This window comes from Hyla sarda, chromosome 8 (assembly GCF_029499605.1).
Source record: "Hyla sarda isolate aHylSar1 chromosome 8, aHylSar1.hap1, whole genome shotgun sequence".
In the NCBI taxonomy this organism is placed as follows: Eukaryota; Metazoa; Chordata; class Amphibia; order Anura; family Hylidae; genus Hyla; species Hyla sarda.
Genome location: NC_079196.1, coordinates 26,743,318 through 26,768,118, shown reverse-complemented (window position 1 = coordinate 26,768,118; position 24,801 = coordinate 26,743,318). Strand labels below are relative to the sequence as shown.

Below are 24,801 nucleotides of genomic sequence, written 5' to 3'. Positions count from 1 at the left end.
AGAAGATCATGACGGGTACCCTTTAAGTTAACATGCCTACATCTGTAAAAGGCTTATCTGAAACTAAATACAGAAGTACCAGGTAAAAAAAAAAAAAAAAAAAAGCAAAAGCACTCTACCATTTCAAAGGAGATTCCTGCTAAACCACAACATATGGCACTGTTTATAAGACATGGCGTGAAATAAAAAGTCTAAGATAGTGTAAACTCAGAGTAGACAGTGGGAAAATGCACCAGATTTATCAGAATATCATGCTGTGGCTCAGGCTAAGACTGTACAAGGCACCATCCAACATAAGGCCAATATTAATGGGGTACTTTAGTACCTGTGTTCGATCATGGGGGAAGGGAGACTGTGTATGGAGAGATGGGGTCTAACGGAAACCATGCACCGTCTATAAGAATGCCAGAGATACACAAGATTCCAATAGAAAGTGCATTGAACATGTGCAAACCCCAACACTCCATGCATAGGGAGATCCCCAGTAAACCCCTATCTTGTAAAAAGGGTATAAGCTTTTAAAGGGGTACTCCCGTGGAAAACTTATTATTTTTTTTTAAATCAACTGGTGCCAGAAAGTTAAACAGATTTGTAAATTACTTCTATAAAAAAAATCTTAATTCTTCCAATACATTTTATGGACTGTATACTACAGAGGAAATGCTTTTCTTTTTGTATTTCTCTGATGTCATGACCACAGTGCTCTCTGCTGACCTCTACTGTCCATTTTAGGAACTGTCCAGAGCAGCATATGTTTGCTATGGGAATTTTCTCCTGCTCTGGACAGTTCCAAAAATGGACAACAGAGGTCAGCAGAGAGCATTGTGGTCATGACATCAGAGAAATCCAAAAAGAAAAGCATTTCTTCTGTATTATGTAGTCCCTAAAAAGTACTGGAAGGATTAAGATTTTTTAATAGAAGTAATTTACAAATCTAAAGGCAAAGCGAAGATGTAATATTCGGCACTGCTCCTGCTGGCTGAGCTGGACTGCCAGACGGGCGTACGACAAGGATAAACCAATAGAGATGTGGTGTGCTCTGACGTAGTGGCAAAGTTCAAATCTTCAATACAGTGGAGAGTTAGAAAAACATCGGCATTCACCAGTCTTCTCTTTAAAAGCTTCTTTATTGATACATACTCACAACATGAAATGCAGTCAGGGAGAGGGATCTGTGCAGGGGGGGTAAGTAGTAGGCAACAGACTCTGTTTCACTCGTTACACAAGCTTCATCCGGGACTGTAAGGACTGGAGTACCCATTTAACCATACATACACCCATTATTTACTTTTTTTAAACAAATAATTAAATGGATCCATCAAAGAAAGATCAGTGTTTGAGAGAAATATCAGGTGCAAAGAATTAGGTGCACAGAAAAAGTGGACTAGTTGCCCCTGGCCAATCCCAATTGGTTGCCATAGGCACCTTGTCCTCCTACTCTCTGGGCAAGTTTTGCAAAGACTTTCCTTGTATCACTAAAGTATATAATTTACATCCCTCTCCTTGCTAAAAAAAACAAAAAAACTAAATAAAAAACTCTTTTGTGCCTTGCTATCTCTGCACTTTCTACCGCTCTGCACTGGACATGGTGTTCAGCTATATGGTGGTACTTGATGAGACACTAGCTGTGCAATGAACCTATACAACGGGTGTGTGGGTTGTAGTCATGTTTGCAAATGACATAATTATCAGTTAGGCCGGGTGATTAGAAATTAATGAGCATATCCTCGAAATCTGTTTTTGTCACCAAAATATACAGCTTAATGGATCCGTCTATTAGAAATGCAATCTTGATTTTTCTCTGCTATACAAGAAATAATTCTCCGCTCATTTTACAAAATGACTGTGAAAGTGTCTGGAGAATTTGTCTTCTTTTATGTTCCCTGGTGACGGATTTCCTGAGTTGGTCTATTACCTACAAATATCCTGATGTACTACGTTTTATTTGATCTGAGGAAGGGAACTGTAAAGACTGGCAACTCCCAGGAAAATAGAATTATTGTGTCTGCATAATGGAAAGGAGATCGAGAGAGATAGCAAACAAAGAGAGAAGCTTTACGTTTGGGGACAAAAGAAAATAACAGAAAGTTCTGCCTTGAAGCAAAACCGGATAAATACTGGGGGGAAAAAGTTACGTTTTATTGGAAATTTTAAAATCTCCCAGATAGAATATACTTGTAAATACAAAAATGTATAAAAATAACAAAAAGTTAACCGATTTAATTAGTTTTATCCCATTTCTACTGCATTTTCTACTCATTAGTGATTACATAATACATATGCAACAAACCTACCCTAAAACAGGAAGATATTAAAATTCAGAGCCTACTCCTTTTTAAATTTTTGCAATTGAGCTCGGGCCAAGTATTACTGAAAGCCAAAAAGCTCAATTTCAAGACCAAAATTAGAGAAGCAACCTGGCTATATATATATATATATATATATATATATATATATATATATATATTTTTTTTTTTTTTTTTTTACACTTACAATATATAGTGCAGCATAGGCTATTAGTAGATACTACTGTATATGTTTTTGTGTATACCTTGTGCCTGTTTCTGATTGAAAATCTATCACTGAAATGACTTGATGATGCAGCCTACATTTCCCATGAATTAGGCTGCTGGTGCTGAAGGTATAAATGGATTGGGGTCTGTTCACATTATGTGCAGTTTTGATGTATTTTCTCATTCAAAGTAAATTTTACAGATAAATATTGCCATCAGGTGAAAGCAAATTGATGTATAATCACAATTAAGGTGTCTTATGAAGATTTGAAGCCTTTAGGTTGTAAATTATTACTGTATTTTTTACATGTTTTACTGCATTTTGGCAGTTTCCACTGTGTTGTTCCATTGTGGTTTTATTAACGGTCATACCTTACCAATCAAATACCCATAACCTATTTTGTAGTTGGGGAATAAGTTATAATTTTTGAACAATCCCTTTAATTCAACTAAACAACGCAATCTTGGCACTACCCTATAAAGTGAAGGATTGTTGCCTCAGTTTAAGCCCTCCCACTGCTTCCTGATCATCATACGGACCCTGGAGACCATATAACAAGGTGCCAACAGATGGAGGTTGTCATTCAAATTCTGTGGATCTATGACGAAGGTGTGTATCACATGTAACTTGTATAATTGAAATACACATGAAAGATATAAAATCTATAAATTTAATCTGCAGAAACTATGATTACTCTTAAAGGGGTCCTGCGGAGGAATTTTTTTCTTTTTTATATCAACTGGTGCCAGAAAGTTATACAGATTCATATAGGTGTCAGCAGAGAGCACAGTATTCAGACGGAAAATAACTATACAACTTCCTGTGGAGCATACAGCAGCTGATAAGTACTGGAAGGATAAAACATTTTTTAAAAGAAGCATTTCACAAATCTGTTTAACTTTCTGGCACCAGTTGATTTTAAAAAATTGTTTCCCACCAGAGTACCCCATTAAGTGTCAGAACATATGCTCCAATCCACAAATAGTTTTACTTCTACAGTAGTTAAATGCTACAAAAATGTTTCCAATCCAAAACACAAGCCGCTCACTTGGCAGTACTTGGCATAGATCCACAGTGCATTGATGGCAACACCTTTTAATTTATACACATGTTTGACTCTAAGGATTATCAGAATGAAGAGCGTTCCTGAGTACTTCAGTTTAGTTGGTTAAAAAGTGATTGACAGCAGCAGAGTTAATGCAATAAGATATACAAGATATAAAAGCTGGCTATCTTTCTCTTTCTTTTGAGTGGGAGAAGGAGTTCTGGTGGTGCGCAGCATTATGTTAAAGGGGTTATCCAGGAATAGAAAAATACAACTAATTTTTTTCAAAACAGCTCCCCGTCTGTCTCCAGGTTGGGTGTGGTATTGCAACTTGGCTCCATTCACTTCAATGGGACTGAGCTGCAGAACCACACCCAACCTGGAGACAGTCAAAAGATAGGGGATAAGTTTTAGAACTCAGGGGGTCCGACCACCCCTCACGATCTTCTGCACAGCACCTCAGCATCCCCAGGAAAGGAGCGTGTCGACCCCAGCACGAAGCTGCAGTAGGCATTCTACTCCCATGTATGTATGTCGGATACCCAGAGGTACCCTACACTGTATCTCCAGCTCTCCCATAGATATACATGGAGGGTGTGTGTCAACACGCTCCCTTTGTCGGCCACCACTTTGTGCAGGGGTCAAAATGCTCCCTTCCTGGGGTGCTGTGCATGAGAATGCAGGAGGTCTCAGCAGTCGGACCCCCTGCAATCTAAAACTTATCCCCTATCCTTTGGATAGAGGTAGGTTTTACTCACTGGAATACTCCTTAAAACATATTTTTGAGTCTGAATACTAAAATTCCAATTCTATAGAAGATATATCTTTTTTTTTTTGCTTAGCTTTTCTGACATTTGACGTCTTAGAAGTTCACTGCCAGCAGTTACCTTCAGACGGTGTATCGGCAGTGTACTTGAACCACCAAATCTCAGCACTTTTCTCCTCTATTTTCTGCAGAAGAACTGAGAATAGGGCAAAGTAACTGCTTAAAATAATAAAAAAAAAATAATAAAAGAAAAAAGAAAAACAATCCAGAGGACAAAACTTATTTCTGGTTAAGACGAGCACAAGCGGCTTGGTTTGATGTACAGTAATTCACAGCAGGAAACGACATCCCCACCGAGAGATATAGAAATATTTGATATTTTGACATTGAAAACATAATTTTCAGAACACTGATACGTGGCAGGGGCGAAAAACACCCGCTGCGCTCCTTATACTGGTTCATCACCACATGCCTTGTCTGCACTTTCTCTACTCTCAGGAAAAAAATATTGTATTTTTTATTTTTTTTCATAACTCAGATTTATTCATTTGCATCTCTTGTTTTATTAAAAATTGCAAATATACCCAAATAATATACAAAAATTTGAATATACAGTACGCCCGGAGGAGCCGAGCTTGTGTTTATGTGTATTTTATTTATTTTTTTCTTGCTATTTGTCATTTACGTATGTAGATTATTTGTGCCTTTCCTGAGGCTCAGTGTGTACTATTAGTCAACTTGTTGCTTTTATAGGTGATACCTCTGTGGCTGTACTGATATATCATTATTATTCAATAGCGTACAGATGTATTGGTGAGTGAACACTCTCAATTACTATTGTGCAATGCATAGAGCTTTTATGTAGGGAATTTTATACACAGGTATAATGTTTTTCGTTGGATTTTATGTAGGATTCGTCATTGGATGCCAGGTTATGAAGCTATTGCTTATAAGAGAAAATGACACTGTAATCTGACACCACATGGAACATCATACTTATATGTAGTGCCTACAGCTTTCTAGTATGGGCCAGATGGGGTCTAAGTGCCTCCGTAGCTTTCTGCACGTGCCTGTTCCATGTACATGAAACCTTTAGCTTATTTACAGATAGGGTTTAGATGAGGTTTTCAGTGCATTTTTTATGGGTGTTTTTTGGCTATAGGATAATATAAAACTTTCTACACACAATGGGGGAGATTTTATAATACTCTTTATCTGCCTGTAATACCATGTTTCTCAAGTGCACTCCTCAAGACCCCCCAGCAGGTCATGTTTTCAGGATTTCCTTAGTCTTTCACAGGTGATATAACTTAGGTGATGTCTGATTCACTGACCAGAATTATATCACGTGTGAAAGACAGACAGACCTAACCTCAGCTTCATTCAATAGAGAAGGACTACTGAAGCTCACTTTTTTGGTGGGTTTCGACTAAAGCATCTCCCCCGACTTCTGTAACATGCCTGATATTTCATGCTTTTTTCCTAAACAATAATCCTTGCAAAGCGATTATTGAACAACCACTATGGAGATATTACAGCACCACTTTCTATAATTTCATATAAAAGATAATTCATACATCAAGAAGCTCTTTTGATATTGTAGCAATGCCTGACACTTCATTTGTCTTGACCTTCAGTGTTTAGTATGGCCAATTGTTATATGTTTAATGTAACCTTCACACAATTGTTTAATGTTTCACCATCACACAAAAGGAATGCTACTTCTCAAGGTGGCCTTGAGAAAACCAAGATATTGAAATACACAGAGTCACAGTGCATCTCCATTGTGACATTAAATGCCTATCCTTTGTTCAAGAAATGCGTACAGCAGTAGAAATGAAGTGTCTGAAGCTTAAAACATGTTTGGATTTGTATTTCCATTACTATATTATAAATTAAAGGAACATTCCTATCTTAAGCACTTGAGGCGTATCCATGGGAATGCTTCTAATTGTTAATATAGTGGAGAAACTACCTCCAAGACTCTTACTTCTGTGAAATGGTCAGGTGATTCGCTAAGTTAAAGTTTTGTTCTATTTTATCATAAGTACTATTTAAAGTTTTAAAACAGAATTTATGTGTCACTCATGTGTCATGTCTCTGCCTATTGCGTAGTCGCCCTAAACGTCGACTTCACAACTGGAAGATAATCCCTACAATAAATGCAGGGTCGTCATGGGTCAAAATAACAAACTAAAGCAAAACTGTAAGATCAGAGAGAAACAGTCAAAACACAATGGGTTAACACACACTATATGCAAACTAACGAGGAGATAAACAAACAGAAAGACTGGTCAGCAAGCCGGATCAGAAAGCCAAGAGGACAGAAAAAGTAACAAAAACAGAATGCAGATGTAGGTAAATGCTAGCTACAGAGAAAAACACTATTTTAGAGTCAAAGTCTAAGAGACAACTGAGAATTTAGCTCCTTAGGACCACGGGCGTACGGGTATGCCCTGACATCCTGGTACTTAAGGACCTAGGGTGTACCTGTACGCCTGTGGGAATACGGTCCCCGCCACTCGCCCGGCATCAACCAGACTGGGATGCCTGCTGAAATCATTCAGCAGGTACCCCGTTCAAATCCCTGACCAGCAATTTGCCGCGATTCCGGGTCAATCGGGTCTCGGGTGACCTGGAAAAAAAGGGTGAATGGGGCTATCTGGGACAGGTGAATTTTGCTTTCAAAAGCCTCAACAGCTCCTTCTCTTCTGAGCATTGTAGTCAGCCTACAGAGCATTTTATGTCCACACATGGAGTATTTCCATACGCAAAAGAAATGGGGTTGCAAATTTTGGGGGGAACTTTCTCCTATTACCTCTTGGAAAAATGATACATTTGGGAAAAAAACAGCATTTTAGTGAAAAAAAAATTTCTGTCATTTACACATCCGACTTTACTGAAAAGTCGGCAAACACCTGTGGGGTGTTAACCCCTTAAGGACGCAGCCCTTTTTCACCTTAAGGACTGAGCCCTTTTTCGCAATTCTGACCACCGTCACTTAATTACGCGAAAACGCTTTTACCGAATATTCTGATTCTGAGATTGTTTTTTCGTGAAATATTCTACTTTATTTTGTTGGTAAATTTTTGGCGTTAATTGCATCCTTTTTTGGTGAAAAATCCCAAAATTTCATGAAAATTTTGAAAATTTTGCATTTTTCTATCTTTGAAGCTCTCTGCTTGTAAGGAAAATGGATACTCCAAATAAATTTTATTTTTCTTCACAAACACAATATGTCCACTTTATGTTGACATCATAAAATGGACATACTTTTGCTTTTTGAAAAAATTAGAGGGCTTCAAAGTAGAGCAGCAATTTTCAAAATGTCATGAAAATTGCTAAATCTGAAGGGACAGATGTTACAGAACTACAACTCCCAGCATGCCTGGGCAGTCGAGGCATGCTGAGAGTTGTAGTTTGGCAACATCTGGAGGGCTACTGTTTGGGCACCACTGTAACAGTGGTCTCCAAACTGTGACCCTCCAGATGTTGCAAAACTACAACTCCCAGCATGCCCAGACAGCCTTTGGCTCTCTGAGCATGCTGGGAGTTGCAGTTTGGCCCCCTAGTGGTTGCCACAGTAAAGATCGATTTACTTTCACTTTCAATTTCCCCCCCACCACTGTCGATTCCCTACCTGATCAGGATCCTGCAGGCTCCAGCGAAGATCCCAGGTCCCCAGGCATCTTCTCCTGCAGGTACGGCCTCCATCTTCTTCCCAGGGCCCCTCGACATCCAGGGGCGGGCAGAACGGGGGGTTGCCATGGCAACCCCCTGTCCTGCGCTGCCATTGGTCAGAACTCCGTTCTGAGTAATGGCAGGGGATAGGAGTAGATCGCAGCTTTGCGATCTCACTCCAATCCTTTAGGCTGATTGGGGTTGTTGCTGACAACTCCGATCAGCCCTATTTTCCGGGTGATCGGGTCACCAGAGACCCGATCAGCCTGGAATTGGAGAAAATCGCATGTCTGAATTGACATGCGATTTTCTCCGATCGCCGACATAAGGGGGTCTCAGGACCCCCCTGGGCGATGTGCCAGGGTGCCTGCTGAATGATTTCAGCAGGCATCCGGCTCCGGTCCCCAACCGGCTAGCGGTGGGGACCGGATTTCCCACGGGCGTATGGATACGCCCTCGGTCCTAAAGGACTCGGAATGCAGGGCGTATCCATACGCCCTGTGTCCTGTAGAGGTTAAGGCTCACTGCATCCCTTGTTGGGTGTAGTTTCCCAAATAGTGTGCCATGTGTTTTTTTTTTTTTTTTTTTTTGCTGTTCTGGCACCATACGGGCTTTCTAAATGAGACTTGCCCCCCGAAAACCATTTCAGCAAAATTCACTCTCCAAAATCCCATTGTTGCTCCTTCCCTTCTGAGCCCTCTAGTGCACCAAAAGAGCACTTTATATCCACATATGAGGTATTTCCTTACTCAAGAGAAATTGGTTTACAAATTTGGTGGGGATTTTTCTCTTTTTACCCTTTGCAAAATTTTAAAAACTGGGTCTACAAGAACATGCGAGTGTAAAAAATGAAGATTTTTCATTTTCTCCTCCACTTTGCTGTTATTCATGTGAAACACCTGAAGGGTTAACACACTTTCTGAATGTCATTTTGAATACTTTGAGGGATGCAGTTTTTATAATGGGGTCATTTATGGGGTATTTCTAATATGAAGGCCCTTCAAATCAACTTCAAATCTGAACTGGTCCCTGAAAAATTCCGATTTTGAAAATTTTTAGAAAAATTGGAAATTTGCTGCTTAAATTTAAAGCGCTCTGGTGTCTTCCAAAAGTAAAAACATGTCACTTTTATGATGCAAACATAAAGTAGACATATTGTATATGTGAATCGCCATATTGCTTTTAATAGTTTATTTCTTTAAGAGATAAAGTATATGTCCCTCATTTAATTTACATCCGTGATGTCAAACTGTGCCCTACAGATGTTACAATACTTCAACTCCAAGGGCATGCTGGGAGTTGAAGTTTTGCAATATCTATAGGGCCACAGTTTGACACCCTTTAATTCTTAAAGGGGTACTCCAGTGGAAAACAAGTGAAAAAAATAAAAGTTTTTAAATCAACTGGTGCCCGAAAGGTATACAGATTTATAAATGACTTCTATTTAAAAAATAATTCACCCTTCCAGTACTTATCAGCTGCTGTATGCTACAGAGGAAGTTGTGTAGTTTTTTCCAGTCTGACCACAGTGCTCTCTGCTGACACCTCTGTCCATGTCAGGAACTATCTAGAGCAGGAGCAAATTCCCATAGAAAACCTCTCCTGCTCTGGACAATTCATGCAATGGGCAAAGGTGGCAACAAAGAGCACTGTGGTCAGACTGGAAAGAACTACACAACTTTCTCTGGAGCATACAGCAGCTGATAAATACAAGAAGGGTGAAGATTTTTACATAGAAGTACAGTGGTCCCTCAAGTTACAATATTAATTGGTTCCAGGATGACCAATGTATGTTGAAACCATTGTATGTTCAGACCATAACTCTATGGAAACCTGGTAATTGGTTCTGAAGCCACCAAAATGTCATTGAAAAATAGGAAAAGTGAGGATTAAAGAAAAATAAGTAGATAACTGATAGAGATAAAGCAAATCATTACATATAAAAGTAATAAAGATCTGCTGGGAGCTGTAATCACTGGAGCAGGAGCTTCTACAGGGTCCTGTACAGTAGTGTTGCTCACGAATATTCGCAATTCGAATATTATTCGCGAATATCGCATATTCGCGAATTCGCGAATTTCGCGAATATAGCGCTATATATTCGTAATTACGAATATTCGTTTTTTTTTTTGTTTTTTTTTTTCACAGTACACATCACAGTGATCACCCCTCTCTGCTTCCAGCTTGTGTGGTGTAAAGAAGGCTCTAATACTACTGTGTGAGACTGGCGCGCGGAAATTCGCATATGCGAAAATTAGCATATGCGAAAATTAGCACATGCGAATTTTCACATATGCGAATTTTCGCGTATGTTAATTTTGTATATGCTAATATGCACATATGATAGTTTTCGCATACGCGAATGTTCGCATATGCGAAAATAAAACGGGAATATAACGAATATGCGAATATTCGCGAATATATGACGAATATTCGTCCATATATTCGCGAATATTCGCGAATTCGAATATGGCCTATGCCGCTCAACACTACTGTACAGTACACGCAATGTCCTAAAAAAAAGTAAAATGCAGCTGCACTCACCTGGTGTCCAAAAGAGCAGATAACTGTGGCACAGGTAAAGAACATGTAATACCTCCCTGTACTGTAGGAGGCGCTACCAGACAGCAGTCAGTGCATACAGCTTCAGTAACACAAGAGTTTTTTCCAGTAAAATGCCCAATGTAATTGGTCAGATCTTCCAGCCATTGACACGTTTCACAGATCTGGACTGTCTGTAGCATTGTATGTTGAGTCTGGTTTCAAGTTACAATGGTCCAGAAAAGACCATTGTATGTAGAAACTATTGTATGTTGAGGCCATTGTAAGTTGAGGGATCACTGTAATTTATAAACCTGTATAACTTTCTGGCACCATTTGATTTAAAAACATTAATTTTTTTCACTTGTTTTCCACTCTAGTACCCCTTTAAGAATTCACCACTTAAAGCAGTTGTCTCAAAGTGCTCTCCGGATGTTGCAAAACCTCAACTCCCAGCATGCCCTCAACTCCCAGCATGCTGGGAGTTGAAGTTTTGCATCATCCGGAGGGCCACAGTTTGAGAACACTGATTTACATGAATCTATTTGCAATTGACTTGCCCTTGGGATACATTGGGAATGTACTTACAGTGAATCAAAGATAATTATTGGTCAATCAATTCATCCATTGTATTCTGGAGTCTTGTAGATTAGGGGGGAAAAAAATCGAAACATGTTGTGAATCAATTCCGTCTTTCCTTTTAATTGTTAAACATCAGTCTGTGTCACACAAACACAGACAGTAATACGTGTGTGTCTGGAAAAATAATATGTTACAAAGTTACACATTTTACACTTGACAAAGACCTCTGGAGACAGTAAAGGATGCCAATGACAGGGAGAAGGGGTAAGAACCTAAAGGTGAAACCTCAACTCTGAAGACACCATTGAATCGGTTAGGGTATGAAACAAGCTGTCTCTTTCCTGGAGCTGATGGTTGTTGCCAAGCCTTCTATATTGCCTTTTAAATTCTCAGCCATGTTTCGGCCTGGTACCCCTCCATTCTGGCATTCAGCTCCCAGCACCTTCATAACAAACGTACAGGGCTTGGCTTACAAGAAAGGAGGGGCTTGGAGGTGAGGGTAAGGAAGGAGGTGTGTCAGATTGGGGTACTAAAAAGGGTTATCCAAAATAAGGTGACGTTAATACTTACCTACCAGACAGTAATGGACATGCTTAGGAGGGATCTGTTCTTGCCTTGGGGATAAATGGCTGTGTTGTGAGTCCAACATAATGCTGCTGCCTTGATTTGTAAAATGACTATCTCTTGTTGGAGTTCCCTCCCTCCAACTACAATTCCCAGAATAAATCACAATGCTGCAGGTATAGTCAGCTCACAGGTGGTGCGATGCACAGACTCTCAACAGTAGGAATGTCACATAAATCAGCACTTAATATCCCGTATGTTAAAGTAAAACGGTGACCCGTTTATCCACACTAAAGCCAATACAGGGGTTATAAAGTGGGTGAACATGAGACCAATGCAGGCTATTTGACTAATGTACATACCTGCAGTCCGGCGCCCGGTCCCTCTGAAGATCGGCTTCTTTCTGCGCTGGTCACGTTAGCACTATGTAGGCACAAGCGGTCACATGACCAGCAACCATGAATATTCAAATCAAGCCAATGGGCCCGCCTCCATTGTGCAATTCAGTGCATAAAGAAGCCAGACTTCAGAGGGACCGGGTGCCGGACTGTAGATATGTATATTAATCAGAGGGCCTGCATCGGTCTCCTGTTCACCCGCACTATAACCCAGTATAGTGGGCTTAGTGTGGGTGAACAGGTGACCGTTTTTCTTTAAAGGGGTACTCCAGTGGAAAACATTTTTTTTTTTTTAAATCAACTGGTGCCAGAAAGTTTAACAGATTTGTAAATTACTTCTATTAAAAAATATCAATCCTTCCAGTACTTATTAGCTGCTGAATACTACAGAGGAAATTCTTTTCTTTTTGGAACACAGAGCTCTCTGCTGACATCATGACCACAGTGCTCTCTGCTGACATATCTGTCCATAGCAGCATATGTTTTCTGTGGGGATTTTCTCCTACTCTGGACAGTTCTTAAAATGGACAGAGATGTCAGCAGAGAGCAGTGTGCTCGCGATGTCAGCAGAGAGCACTGTATTCCAAAAAGAAAATAATTTTCTCTGTAGTATTCAGCAGCTAATAAGTACTGGAAGGATTAATATTTTTTTAATCGAAGTAATTTACAAATCTGCAAAAAGGTGCAATGCAAAGAAGCAAGAAAGGAGAGGGCACACTAAGGTGTTACTACACCTGTCTCGAGGTACTGCAAGGTCTCAGTGGCCCCTAGTAGTTCTCCTGCGGGGTGCATATACGAAGGATATGAAGTATCAATAGGTACAATAACAAAGGCACGTGTGTGCACTCACCGCTCAGCGGAGATAGCTCGGCATGGGAGTCCGATTCAAGGAAGACTGGATCACAGCATCGGTGCAGGTAGAAGGACGCTCGGAGGCTACGTCGGCTGTTTCACACGTGTATGCGTGCTTCTTCCGGCCTTCAAGGCCGGAAGAAGCACGCATACACATGTGAAACAGCCGGTACACGTGTGAAACAGTCAGTTCCTTATAACCGACTCTCCATGTCCCTGATCTTACAATTCTAAACTCTACTACTTCTGACATCTCACTAACCGGTATAAAATAGATACTTTTTTCCCACAAATACGTGAAGCTGCTGGAATGTAATAGGAGTAAAGAAAATAAACGTCTGCCGCTTCCCCAGCAGATATGATACTTTTATTCCAGCATTGTGTAATGTTATTCTGTTGTTTAATGCAGTAGATTTGTTAGTTTGCTTTTCCATTGATTTGCTATTGAGGATGACATGCGGTTGGCGCGGGATTAGCAGTAAGTAACAGCAGAACATAATGACATTGTGACATCTCTTTCACTAGCCGGGGCAGCTTCATGACGGCTCAGAGCTGGGAGCATAATGTAACCAGAGTCATCAAATCCATCGGATATTATCGCACCATTAGTAAAGCAAATGTCATGTTCACTCTAATGCTCCAGCCGCACAAAATTTGCGTTTTCCTAAATTTTGTTTTCATCTCAGTGATTTCGGAGGAAAGATCTTCTAGTGCAGTTAAGTGGGTCTATCCAGCCCGTTGTCTAATTATAGTGGAGACAATGAGGATCCTCAAGTGTCCCTCCTTATTATAAACTCTCAGCTACAGTTTAGTTTAGTCTTATATGAAGTGCGGAACTTAATGTGGATTTTCTATGATTTGTAAGACCCTTCTGTCTTGAAATTTTAATCTATTGTCACTTACGCACATACATAGGCACATACCATAGGCTCATACATGCTACACATACTGTGTATATATATATATATATATATATATATATATATATATATATATATATATATATACGAAAAGAAGCAAGGAGACTGCACTCACCATGGACAACGAAGCTTTAATGCAGCATTCCAGGTAACAAACAGGTGGAAGGTGGGAGGCGTGGAGCCCACACCAGGACAGGCTGTTTCACGCCGGAAACAGCGCTTCTTCAAGCTGGTATTTCATATACCAGCTTGAAGAAGCGCCGTTTCCGGCATGAAACAGCCTGTCCTGGTGTATGCTCCCCGCCTCCCTCCTTCCACCTGTTTGTTACCTGGAATGCTGCATTAAAGCTTCGCTGTCCATGGTGAGTGCAGTCTCCTTGCTTCTTTTTGTATACATTGTTTTCTACACGGACTTTGCCCCTCCTATATGGACATCCCTACGGGGTTCCACGCGCACTCCACCTCAGCTTTACATTACTGACGCCGCAGCCTTAATCCTGCTGTGCCCGGCCCCTCCACATCTTGTTTTACATGATACTGTATATATACACAGGCACATACAGTATATATACACATAGACACATACTGTATATACAAACATAGGCACATACTGTATATATACCCATAGGCACATACCATAGGCTCATATATGCTGCACATACTATATTTATACACACATAGCCACATACTGTATATATACACACATAGGCACATACTGTATATATACACATAGGCACATACTGTATAAATACACACATAGGCACATACCATCTCATACATGCTGCACATACTGTATATATACACACATAGGCACATACTATCTCATACTATATATACACATATAGGCACATACCATCTCATTCATGCTGCACATACTGTATATATACACACATAGGCATATACTGTATATATACACACATAGGCACATACTATCTCATACTATATATACACAGATAGGCACATACCATCTCATACATGCTGCACATATGGTATATATGCACACATAGGCATATACTGTATATATACACACATAGGCACATACTATCTCATACTATTTATACACACATAGGCACATACCATCTCATATATGCTGCACATATGGTATATATGCACACATAGGCATATACTGTATATTTACATATTGGCACATACAGTAGATATACACACACAGGCACATACTGTATATATACACACAGGCACATACCATCTCATACATGCTGCACATACTGTATACACACATAGAGACATAGGCACATAAACATACAAGTAAAAACCACACCACTAAGATCTCACCGTACCAGATGGTACACAATGATATAAATGAAGACAGATTTGTTTGAAAAAGTGCAGAAAATGTATTGCAATATAATTAAGCATTAATTAATAAATGCATACATAAAACATGCATGATAAACTGTAAAACAATAGCATATTAAAATAAATGGTATGATAAAATATTTATTGAATTATGCACTAATTTTATACATATCTACCATTGGGCCCTAATGGTAGAATAACATGAGTATCTAAGACACTGCTACTGGATATCAAAGCGCTGGTACAGATTGTGTTTGTATCTGTTAATTCGGCAATTTTTATAGCATAGGATGTTAAATGAGAAAAATGGTTGTTGTGATATTAAATATTAAACAGTGTTGCAAGTAACTGGAAATGTCCACCTACACAGTTGTTAAATTATATCTCACCGATCCTCACCGTCTTGTGCTGCGATGGACCAAATGAAAGGTCTGCGGCTGTTGTAATGGTGCGGGCGCTGGAGTCGCTCTCTCTGGTGCGGGCAGTTGCTGGCTCCATGTGCGCTCTGTGGAGCGATCTCTCACGAGGCAGCTTGAGTTGTCACTCCGGCAGGAGACTTGTGGCTTAGCAGACAGCGTTCCCGAGCACGGAACAGAGGATCAGGTGTAGTAGGCAGATCTCTTGTAATGAATGGAGCCGGTATTTGGGTACAGGTTGTAGCCGGGTAGCAGTGCTTCTTTTTAGTGCTATATTCAGACAATATGAGAGACTCTAGACGCGTTTCAGGGTACTTAATCCGACCCCTTCCTCAGTAGACAGAATATATATATATATACAATCTCATACATGCTGCACATACTGTATACACACATACATAGGCACATATACATACAATTTCACGCATGCTGTGCATACTGTATATATACACTGTAAGCAAGCAGCTGGTAAAATGATGGATAGGAGATATGTATTACAGGCTTTTTGCCTCAGTGACATAAGACTGGAGTTTGGGTCCAGGTTTTGGAAGGGACTGAATGTTCTGGAGAAAGTCACTCCCATATTCCAGTTCTGGTGTGTGTGTTGGAGTCCTGTACCTGATCTCTCAGGTGTGTGAGCATGGCCAGAGAACAGCAGATCAGCTTGTCCCATTAATGTTGGATACTATACACTGCACTTGACATTGAGAGTGTAAAAGCAAATAATCCCTAAGATATACATAACAAAAATGCAAATACAAAGATGTGAATACCCACATATATCCACCTGCACTCACATACAGGCATATTAATCTCATACATACACATGTATACACACACATACATACATACATATTTTCACGTATATACATAGCCAACATGCAGAACAGATATTCCTCTGTAGACATCCCTTTCTGGCTGTGAGCTCTGCTGAACATGACGTCCTGGATAAGCATGAGCATCAGGATAAGTTCAGCTGCACCCACAGCACCTTTACAATGGCCATAGTCAAGATTTCATGTACAGTTCTGCCCAAAACCAGGCCTACGGACAATAATGTAGGACCAAAGAGGGTGATAAAGGGATCTGGTCTAAGTTCTGAATATTTGGGCTAGTCTTGTTAAAGGTCTAAATACTGTGGTCTGGTAGAAGGTTTGTATGAAGAGGTCTGAATAATGGGGCCTAGAGATTGAATTAGGAAATCTGGCTTGGGGTCCTTATTTTGTGGTCCGTGGTATGGCCTAAGGTCTTAATACTGGGGTGTTGTTTGGGTCTAGATGTTGAGATCCTAATTTTAAGTTTACAATTATGTTTTCTCAATATTTGATTATGAATTATAGGGTCAAGTTTGGGATCTGCATTACGGGGCTTGAATGTTGTAGTTTAGAAATTGTATTATGAAGTTTGGTTTGTGCGGGGTCTTAAAGGGGTACTCTGCCCCTAGAAATCTTTTCAAAGGATAGGGGATAGGGGATAAGATATCTGATCGCAGGGGTCCTGTGATCTTCTGGCTGCACCCGATGTTCGTTTAGAGAGTCGGGTGTAGCGCCGGAGGCTTGTGACGTCACGGCAGCACCCCCTCAATGCAAGTCTTTGGGAAGGGGCGTGACAGCCGTCATGCCCTCTCCCATAGACTTGCATTGAGGGGGCATGGCCGTGACGTCATGATCGGGGCGTGACTGTGATGTCACGAGTAGGGCGTGACCATCACGTCACACACAAGCCTATGCCCTGCATCGTCAGTCATCCGGCAAGGAGCGAAGTTCGCTCTCTGCACTGAATGTCTGGGGTGCTGCAGCCGAGATTGTGGGGGTCTCCAGCTGCGGGACCCCTGCAATCAGGCATCTTATCCTCTATCCTTTCGATGGTGGATAAGATATCTAGGGGCAGAGTACCCCTTTAATATTGTGGTCTCAAAAATGGGGTCCGATCTGGGGTCTGAATTATAGGATTTAGTTTTGGTTCTGAATAATGGGACCTGAATTATGGTGTTACGATCTCATCGGGCATCATGGGCAGGTTGTGAAGGCTACTGCTTTTTCTGCACAAATTTAATGGAAGAAAATTTATAATAAAAGTATCAAAGATAGAAGATAACTTTTCCAAACCAGTTCTATTGTGTATGGTGAATTAAATGCAGAATATATAAAACGCTTTTTAACTTAAATAATTGAAATCAAGCCTGTACATACTGCTCAGTAAAATACATTTTGCGATGCGGAAGCTTTATAATAATGGCGGTAAGATTGGAAGTTTAGAGAACACAGCGATGGACATAGAAGCAGATTCTTCTTATCTTTTTCTTTCCGCTCAACATTAAAGCCGGAGTGTGAGTATAAAGGCGACAGATTGTAGAGTTTAAGTTTTCCCTGGAGGCTCCCGTAGGCTGAAATATCCTTTGTATGTAGAAGATGAACTTAGTGCACGGTTGTAAAATGTAGCAATTGTATGTCCAATAATGCACTGCATAGTTCTGTATTTGGCCCTGCAGTGGGCCCCACAAGGCCGTCAGAAAACTCATGGTGCAAAATGGCCCTAAATACTAATATATAGAAATAGCAGACTCTGTATAGTGTATCAGAACAGTGAGCTTAGCTTTTTTTTTTATAAGAATAGTAGTAGAGGTATATGGGCATATAAAGGGGCTTTATCGGGTAAGGATCAGAATTTTGTTTTACAGAAACCGCACCACTCTTGTCCACAGGCCATCTCTGTTACTGCAGCACAGCTACATTCAAGTGAGTGGAATAGAGTTCAAATGAGTTAAATCCTTTCTACATCTTCTTGATATGTGTATGTGCTTTGTTTTCTAATCTGAAATATAGTAAGGGGGGTGGGGGTGGGTGGTCCTAAGACCAGGGCTTCATAAAGATGTGACTAGGAGAGGTAATGTCCGGCACATGCACGGCTAGGCACTGTTCACATCATGAACAAGTGGATAGCTGCATCATAAACCGCACCTGAAGTCCAAACACTTGTGGTGCTCAGCCTAAAGCAGGTATGCATTCCAATGAGATAATAGATGACAGAGACGGCACTCACCAAAAGAGTCTTTTTTAGTCAAATTCTGCTGTACATACAGACAAGGGCAGGTAGAAGCGAGAGGACAGGGGCATCTGGGATGCCCCTGCCCTCTCGCTTCTACCTGCCCTTGTCTGTACCTACAGCAGAATTTGAATAAATTAGACTCTTTTGGTGAGTGCCGTCTCTGTCATCTATTGTCTCATTGGACTTCGTACAGATGGAGCGGCTGCCAACACATTGATGACACACAACTTTGTTTCCATGGCCATCTGCACTATTGATGTAGTGCCATGGAAAGAACAAATGTGGTAGCCACTAGGGGTGATGGTGAGTGTTATGCTGGGTGTAGTAGTCCCTGATGAATGCGTCCCCTTGCACAGTGGTAGTAAAACAATATTTTTCTGTGACCCACAACCTTTTTGTCAGTGAAGCTGTTTCCCCCTACAAAGCACAGGAATGAAACCTCTGTTGCAAAATTCCTTGAAGCAACTTATACATTTTACTTAAAGGGGTATTCCAGGCCAAAACTTTTTTTTATATATCAACTGGCTCCGGACAGTTAAACAGATTTGTAAATTACTTCTATTAAAAAATCTTATTCCTTCCAATAGTTATTAGCTTCTGAAGTTGAGTTGTTGTTTTCTGTCTAACTGCTCTCTGGTGACTCACGTCCCGGGAGCTGTGCAGTTCCTATGGGGATATTCTCCCATCATGCACAGCTCCCGGGACGTGACATCATCATTGAGCAGTTAGACAGAAAACTTCAGAAGCTAATAACTATTGGAAGGATTAAGATTTTTTAATAGAAGTAATTTACAAATCTGTTTAACTTTCCAGAGCCAGTTGATATATATATATAAAAAAAAGGTTTTGCCTGGAATTCCCCTTTAAATCCTTTTGCAATTCTAATGAAATGCAAATGTTTTAATACATCTTTGATGTATACAGCTTTGGAGTCAGGAGAATAGAGATTTGGTCACTGTTCCTTTAGTTTTTTTTGTTTTTTTTTATAAGTAGTGTTGCTGGATGTAGTCATATTTTTGTGCTTTTAGCACTGTATGTGTACTTTCTACTTCAGATGTAGGTGCAGGTACATATGTTCTCTGATACTCAAGTTTTTGGGCCAATATTACTAAAATTGCTGGACGAGGATCTACACTGGTCGATGTACCATGGGGCAAAGTAAAAATAGGATTCCTTTATTCATGCTTTGGAGATAATAGGAAAGGACAATAGGAAAGGTACATCTGGGGAAGTCCTCCTGACTTGACTGGCAGCACTAACCTGATCATAGGCCCGAAATAGATTAGGATAAGCCGTCAATCATTTAAAAGGGTACTCCGCCCCTAAACGTCTTATCCTCTATCCACAGGATAGGGGATAATATGTCTGATTGCGGGGGGAGGTCAAGTCGCTGGGACCCCTGTGATCTCCTGTCCGGCACCCCAGAACTCCGCTTCATGCCGGGTTACAAGCAACCACAGCTGTCACGCTCCCTACATATATCTTCCATATACATTAATGAAGGGGACGTGACAACCATGGCCGCTCGAAGCCTAGCACAGCCAGCGTCCTGAACATAATGTTCAAAATATCAGGGTGCCAGGCCAGAGATTGCGGGGGTCCTTTGGATAGAGGATAAGATGTCTACGGACGTAGTACCCCTTTAAGCCTGGTAAATTAATTTGAGGCTGAGCTTTAATTGGTTGCTGTCAGCTTCATGCCGGTTGATATTGGACACTTTTAAAGAAGGGGGCCTGATAATTGTGTCTTTTGTTCTTTATAAAAGTTAAAAATATACAACTCCCCGGCCGCTTATATAAAGCATTTTGGGGAAGAACTTTGATATCAGCACTAAAATGTTTCACTTCCAGATGAAATATATAATCTTCTTAAACCACAATGGGTTTATTACCATGATATGAAATGAAGAAAGGGCTGACATTTATAATGACACTTCTGTGTATAATTATTTCACACGACATTTACCGTACAAATTAGAGACCTGCCATATTATGACCTACAGTGTTGTAAGCGTTAACATACATATGGTACGCAGGGAGACCTTGTGCCACTGGCAGAGGCGCAAAATTCCTTCCACTCTAAAGAGGAGTAACTTGAAGCTCCTGACTAGGAATATGAAATGCGTAATAGGCATCCTAGCTACCAGATGCTATTTATAATAGTGGTGTTTTCTTATGTGGCCATTATGTGTTTTCTTGTCCATTCACAGAATAAACAGAATCAATTGTTACGTAAATGTAAAAGACTGGTGCATGACGTAAAAAAAACGAAAAACTACTTATACTTACCTTCCTCACCCCTGCCACTGCCACCCTTCCACGGGAGCCAGTCCCATTCCATAGTACTTCTTCAGTTTGGGGTCGGCACCCACTGCCCACATGGTCACACATTGACCCCAAACAGAAGGAGCACTGTGAAATAGCACCATCTCCACAAAAAGATGGCAGTGGTGGGAGCGAGGAAGGTAAGTATACTTTTTTTATATTATGAACCAAGCTAAGCACACTTTAAAAGCAACACATAATTTACAATATCCTTATAAGAGAACTAGGCTGTGAAATATCTTCACCTGTCCTGGATCCTGCATTGTCTCGGTCAGGTGCAAAGCCTGGCCAATGAGTAAGGGGCAGTGCCGGACCAACTGGATCTAGCTTTGGTGCTCACACCCTAGTGCAGGAAATTTAAACTCTGCATACTATGCAGACAATGCCTATGGTAGAGATTCTTCTTATCACCATCAAGTAATCCTTGAGCCTGACTATCTTCTGAGACGCCTGTTACTTGATCTTACCCCTGTTTTAAGACATTGCTTTGCCTGGTAATTTTGTACAACACCACTGTATAGTTTTGACACATGCCTGCCCTGACTCTAGTTTTGACATATACAGTACCTGCCCTGACTCTGTCTTTGCTTTCTGATTCTGTAATTCATCTGCCTGTGTGTTACCAACCTGGTTTGTCTAACTATTCTGACTACTCTGACCCCCAGCACTTAGTTCAGTATAGGGACCGTCGCCCAGTTGTGGGGACATTGTTCAGGGCATATAATCCAAGTAGGTACGAAAGGAATTAGGGGAAAGCAGAAGCTTTCACTCGTTCCCTACTCCCGACGAGACAGGTGACAGGAGACATTGGTTTCTCTTTTCATTGGTTAGAGGTTAAAGGTCAGCAAGATACAAAAAATGTTCTGCAGTACACTTTTTTTCTCTTATTTTACAGCAAATGCTTAAGTGAACACAACCTAAAAATGTAATCCTTTTATTGATGAATGAAAATACTTCCTAGACTGAAATCCCAGCCGCTTCTCTGAATCTTTAGAACAGTTACTGCACATTTATGATTTCACAAAGATTTAATGAAATTATTAATGGATAAATCTCACTTTTCGGGCTCATAAATGCGACCGGTGACATGCATTAGTGCATGAGAAATGTCGACTGCTCACTTTTCCGCACATCAGATACGTAAATATTGAAAGCATAAGTGCTCGGCATTAGGATATTAAGACGCTTTCATGGAAATGGCAATTAACACTCCCATTGTTCAATTCATTATTATCTTACTCCAGCAGCACCGCCTATTAATTTCCCAGATATCCATCCATTAGTACAATTGACATAGAGCGTGAAATGTATGACACTAATTAAGCCAAAAATTTTCAGGACACAAATAGGTTTTTCTTAAGTAATGAGGACTGACCGGCCGTAAAACTTCCCTTTAACTTACAGTCATAAACAGTTCCATGCGTTTGGCTTTAAATCACAGTAAAAGCCATTATCGAAGCTTACCTGTCATTGCCTTTGTGAAAGCCGCACAATTAAATGCATAAGACAGACAAAGGCAACTGAGATTCTATTCCCGTTCGGTATTGTATTGCATTGTATTGTATTGCAGAAATTACATTTAATTATTATTTTTTTTGCTTCAAAGGTTAAGTATATCTTATTTAAGCTTTACTTTATTAATTGATGGAGACTTGAGTAGACTTAGGCGCCTCCAGCCCCCAAACTGTGCAAAACTATAAATCATAGCCTGCTGAGAGTTATTGTTCCAACACTATAATAGAGCTCCAGGTTACCTACCATTAGCTTAGCCAATATTATTTCTTAATTATCCTTTATGACATAAAGCCTGATTCGAACCTATGTTTCTAAGGGGACCTGCCTGGTGATAAGTAAGTCCTTACAAGTCTAAAAAAAATAAAAAAAAATAAATGCAGAATTACAGTAATCCGAGAGTCTAACCTATTCGATTGTAATAACCCTTGCTTGGTGTTGAAATGAAAGATACATTAAATATTTATTCAAAAGTGACTAAACAATTCTTAGTATTATGGCCCTTTACATTTACCTCATTTATGTGTGTAACTATACTTGTCAAGGCATATTAAAATTTCATGTAAAGTCGAAGAGTAATATGAAATATAAATAACGTTCTTTTTTTATCAACTGTATTGGCACAATATTCTGACCCCTCTATTAGGTTCTATAGGGATCTGAGTTTGCTTAAAGGTGTACTCCGCCCCTAGACATCTTATCCCTTATCCAAAGGATGTCTGATCGTGGGGGTCCCACCGCTGGGGACCCCCATGATCTCGGCTGCAGCACCCCAGACATTCGGTGCATGGAGCAACTGGCCATGCGGGGCAGCGGCCGCCACGCCCCCTCCCATATACTTGCATTGAGGGGGTGCGGTCGGGTGCAGCATGGAGACCAGTGGGGGGACCCCCGCGATCAGCCATCTTATCCCCTATCCTTTGGACCAACTTGATGTGCAGGGAATTGCAAATGGTCCCATTTAAGTGCAATTCCTTACACAGCTGTGTGGCTGGGTGCAGCAATGTATGCCCTGTATTGTTATGATTGGTGGAGATCCCAAAAGTTGATCCCCCACTGATCTTAAAGTGATGGCATAGCCTAGCAATATACCATCACTTCACAACAGGGGAATACCCATTCGTGGTAATGAAATAGAAGTAAATTGTTTTCTACATTGTAGCCAATATCATTTTGTCATGTCTCCTGCCCATAATGCTTCTCTGCTAAGACATCTCTTTATGTAAATAAAAGCAGCAGTAATCCCGTTGTATCAAGTACACATGCCTTAGCGAGTCTGCTGAAGTGTACACTTGGAGAGACTTGTTAGAGACTCTGGTTGAATCCCTAGTCTTTCCAGAGTCACTTTGTCTTACTGTGTCCAAGACACCACAAATTAGATTGTACGCTTGGCTGGGTAGGAAAACTGTGCCGGAAAAATGATACATAGATCCTTGTGGAAAATGCTCAATACTGTGTGAGACTGCAAATGAGATGTGCAAGACAAGGAAAACCAAGGACAATGCTTGTGGCAGAAAATGTTACCATCATGGGGATCTTAGTAAATGTTCAGTTGAGGCAGGATAAGGCCTCTTGTCTATGACCATGTCTATTTTGGCCCACAATATAAAGTGCTATATAATTGTATTGTGCACCATGTTGCGGTACACATAGTTCAGGTTTGGGTGCTGTATCACAGACCAAGATTCTCCCTAGAACAGCTAAAAACTGCTTTGGGCACAATCTTCTACCTAGCATCTGATTGAACATGCTGTGATTTTTGTAGTTACCATATTTTAATACCAAATGATGCATGGCCCCATTGAAATGTCTTACCACTATACAAAGATAGATAGAACAATGGCGTAAAGAGAGAGGTGGCTTAATGGACAAAATTAATTGAATTTGCCACTTAAAGGGGTAGTACGCTTGTAGACATTTTATCCCCTATCCAAAAGATAGGGGATAAAATGCTTGATTGCAGGGGGTCTGGTCAGTTTTGGGTGTCTGTGGTCGTGATGTTACACCCTCTCCATCCATGTCCACGTGAGGGGGCGTGATGGCTGTGATGACATGAATGAATGGAGAGGGCGTGACATCACGATTACATCTGCCCGAAACTGGCGTTCTGAATATAAATGTTCAGAATATTGGGATACCGGTCCGGAGATCACGGGGTGAGGGTGAACCCTACAATCAAACACCTTATCCCCAATTCATTGGATAGGGAATAAGATGTCTAGGGGCAGAGTACCCCTTTATTGAAGCTAAGCCCTCTCTCTCCAAAATGCTCACTGTAGCAGCATGGTCTACCTCTATGGAATATACTGTAAACCTTTGGA

General features: G+C 40.6%; 1 protein-coding gene across 6 annotated transcripts in view; it reads left to right on the top strand.

The window, feature by feature from the left end:
- LRP1B (LDL receptor related protein 1B) overlaps positions 1 to 24,801 on the top strand; it is a 1,569,499-nt gene that overhangs the window by 459,721 nt on the left and 1,084,977 nt on the right. For 5 of the 6 annotated variants that reach the window (XM_056534716.1, XM_056534720.1, XM_056534715.1 and 2 more), the window contains exon 3: positions 5,124 to 5,138. The exons of the other annotated variant lie outside the window; for it this stretch is intronic. In XM_056534716.1, coding sequence (XP_056390691.1) covers positions 5,124 to 5,138 — 15 coding nt within the window. The remainder of the gene's footprint in view (positions 1 to 5,123; positions 5,139 to 24,801) is intronic. 6 annotated transcript variants of the gene reach the window in all.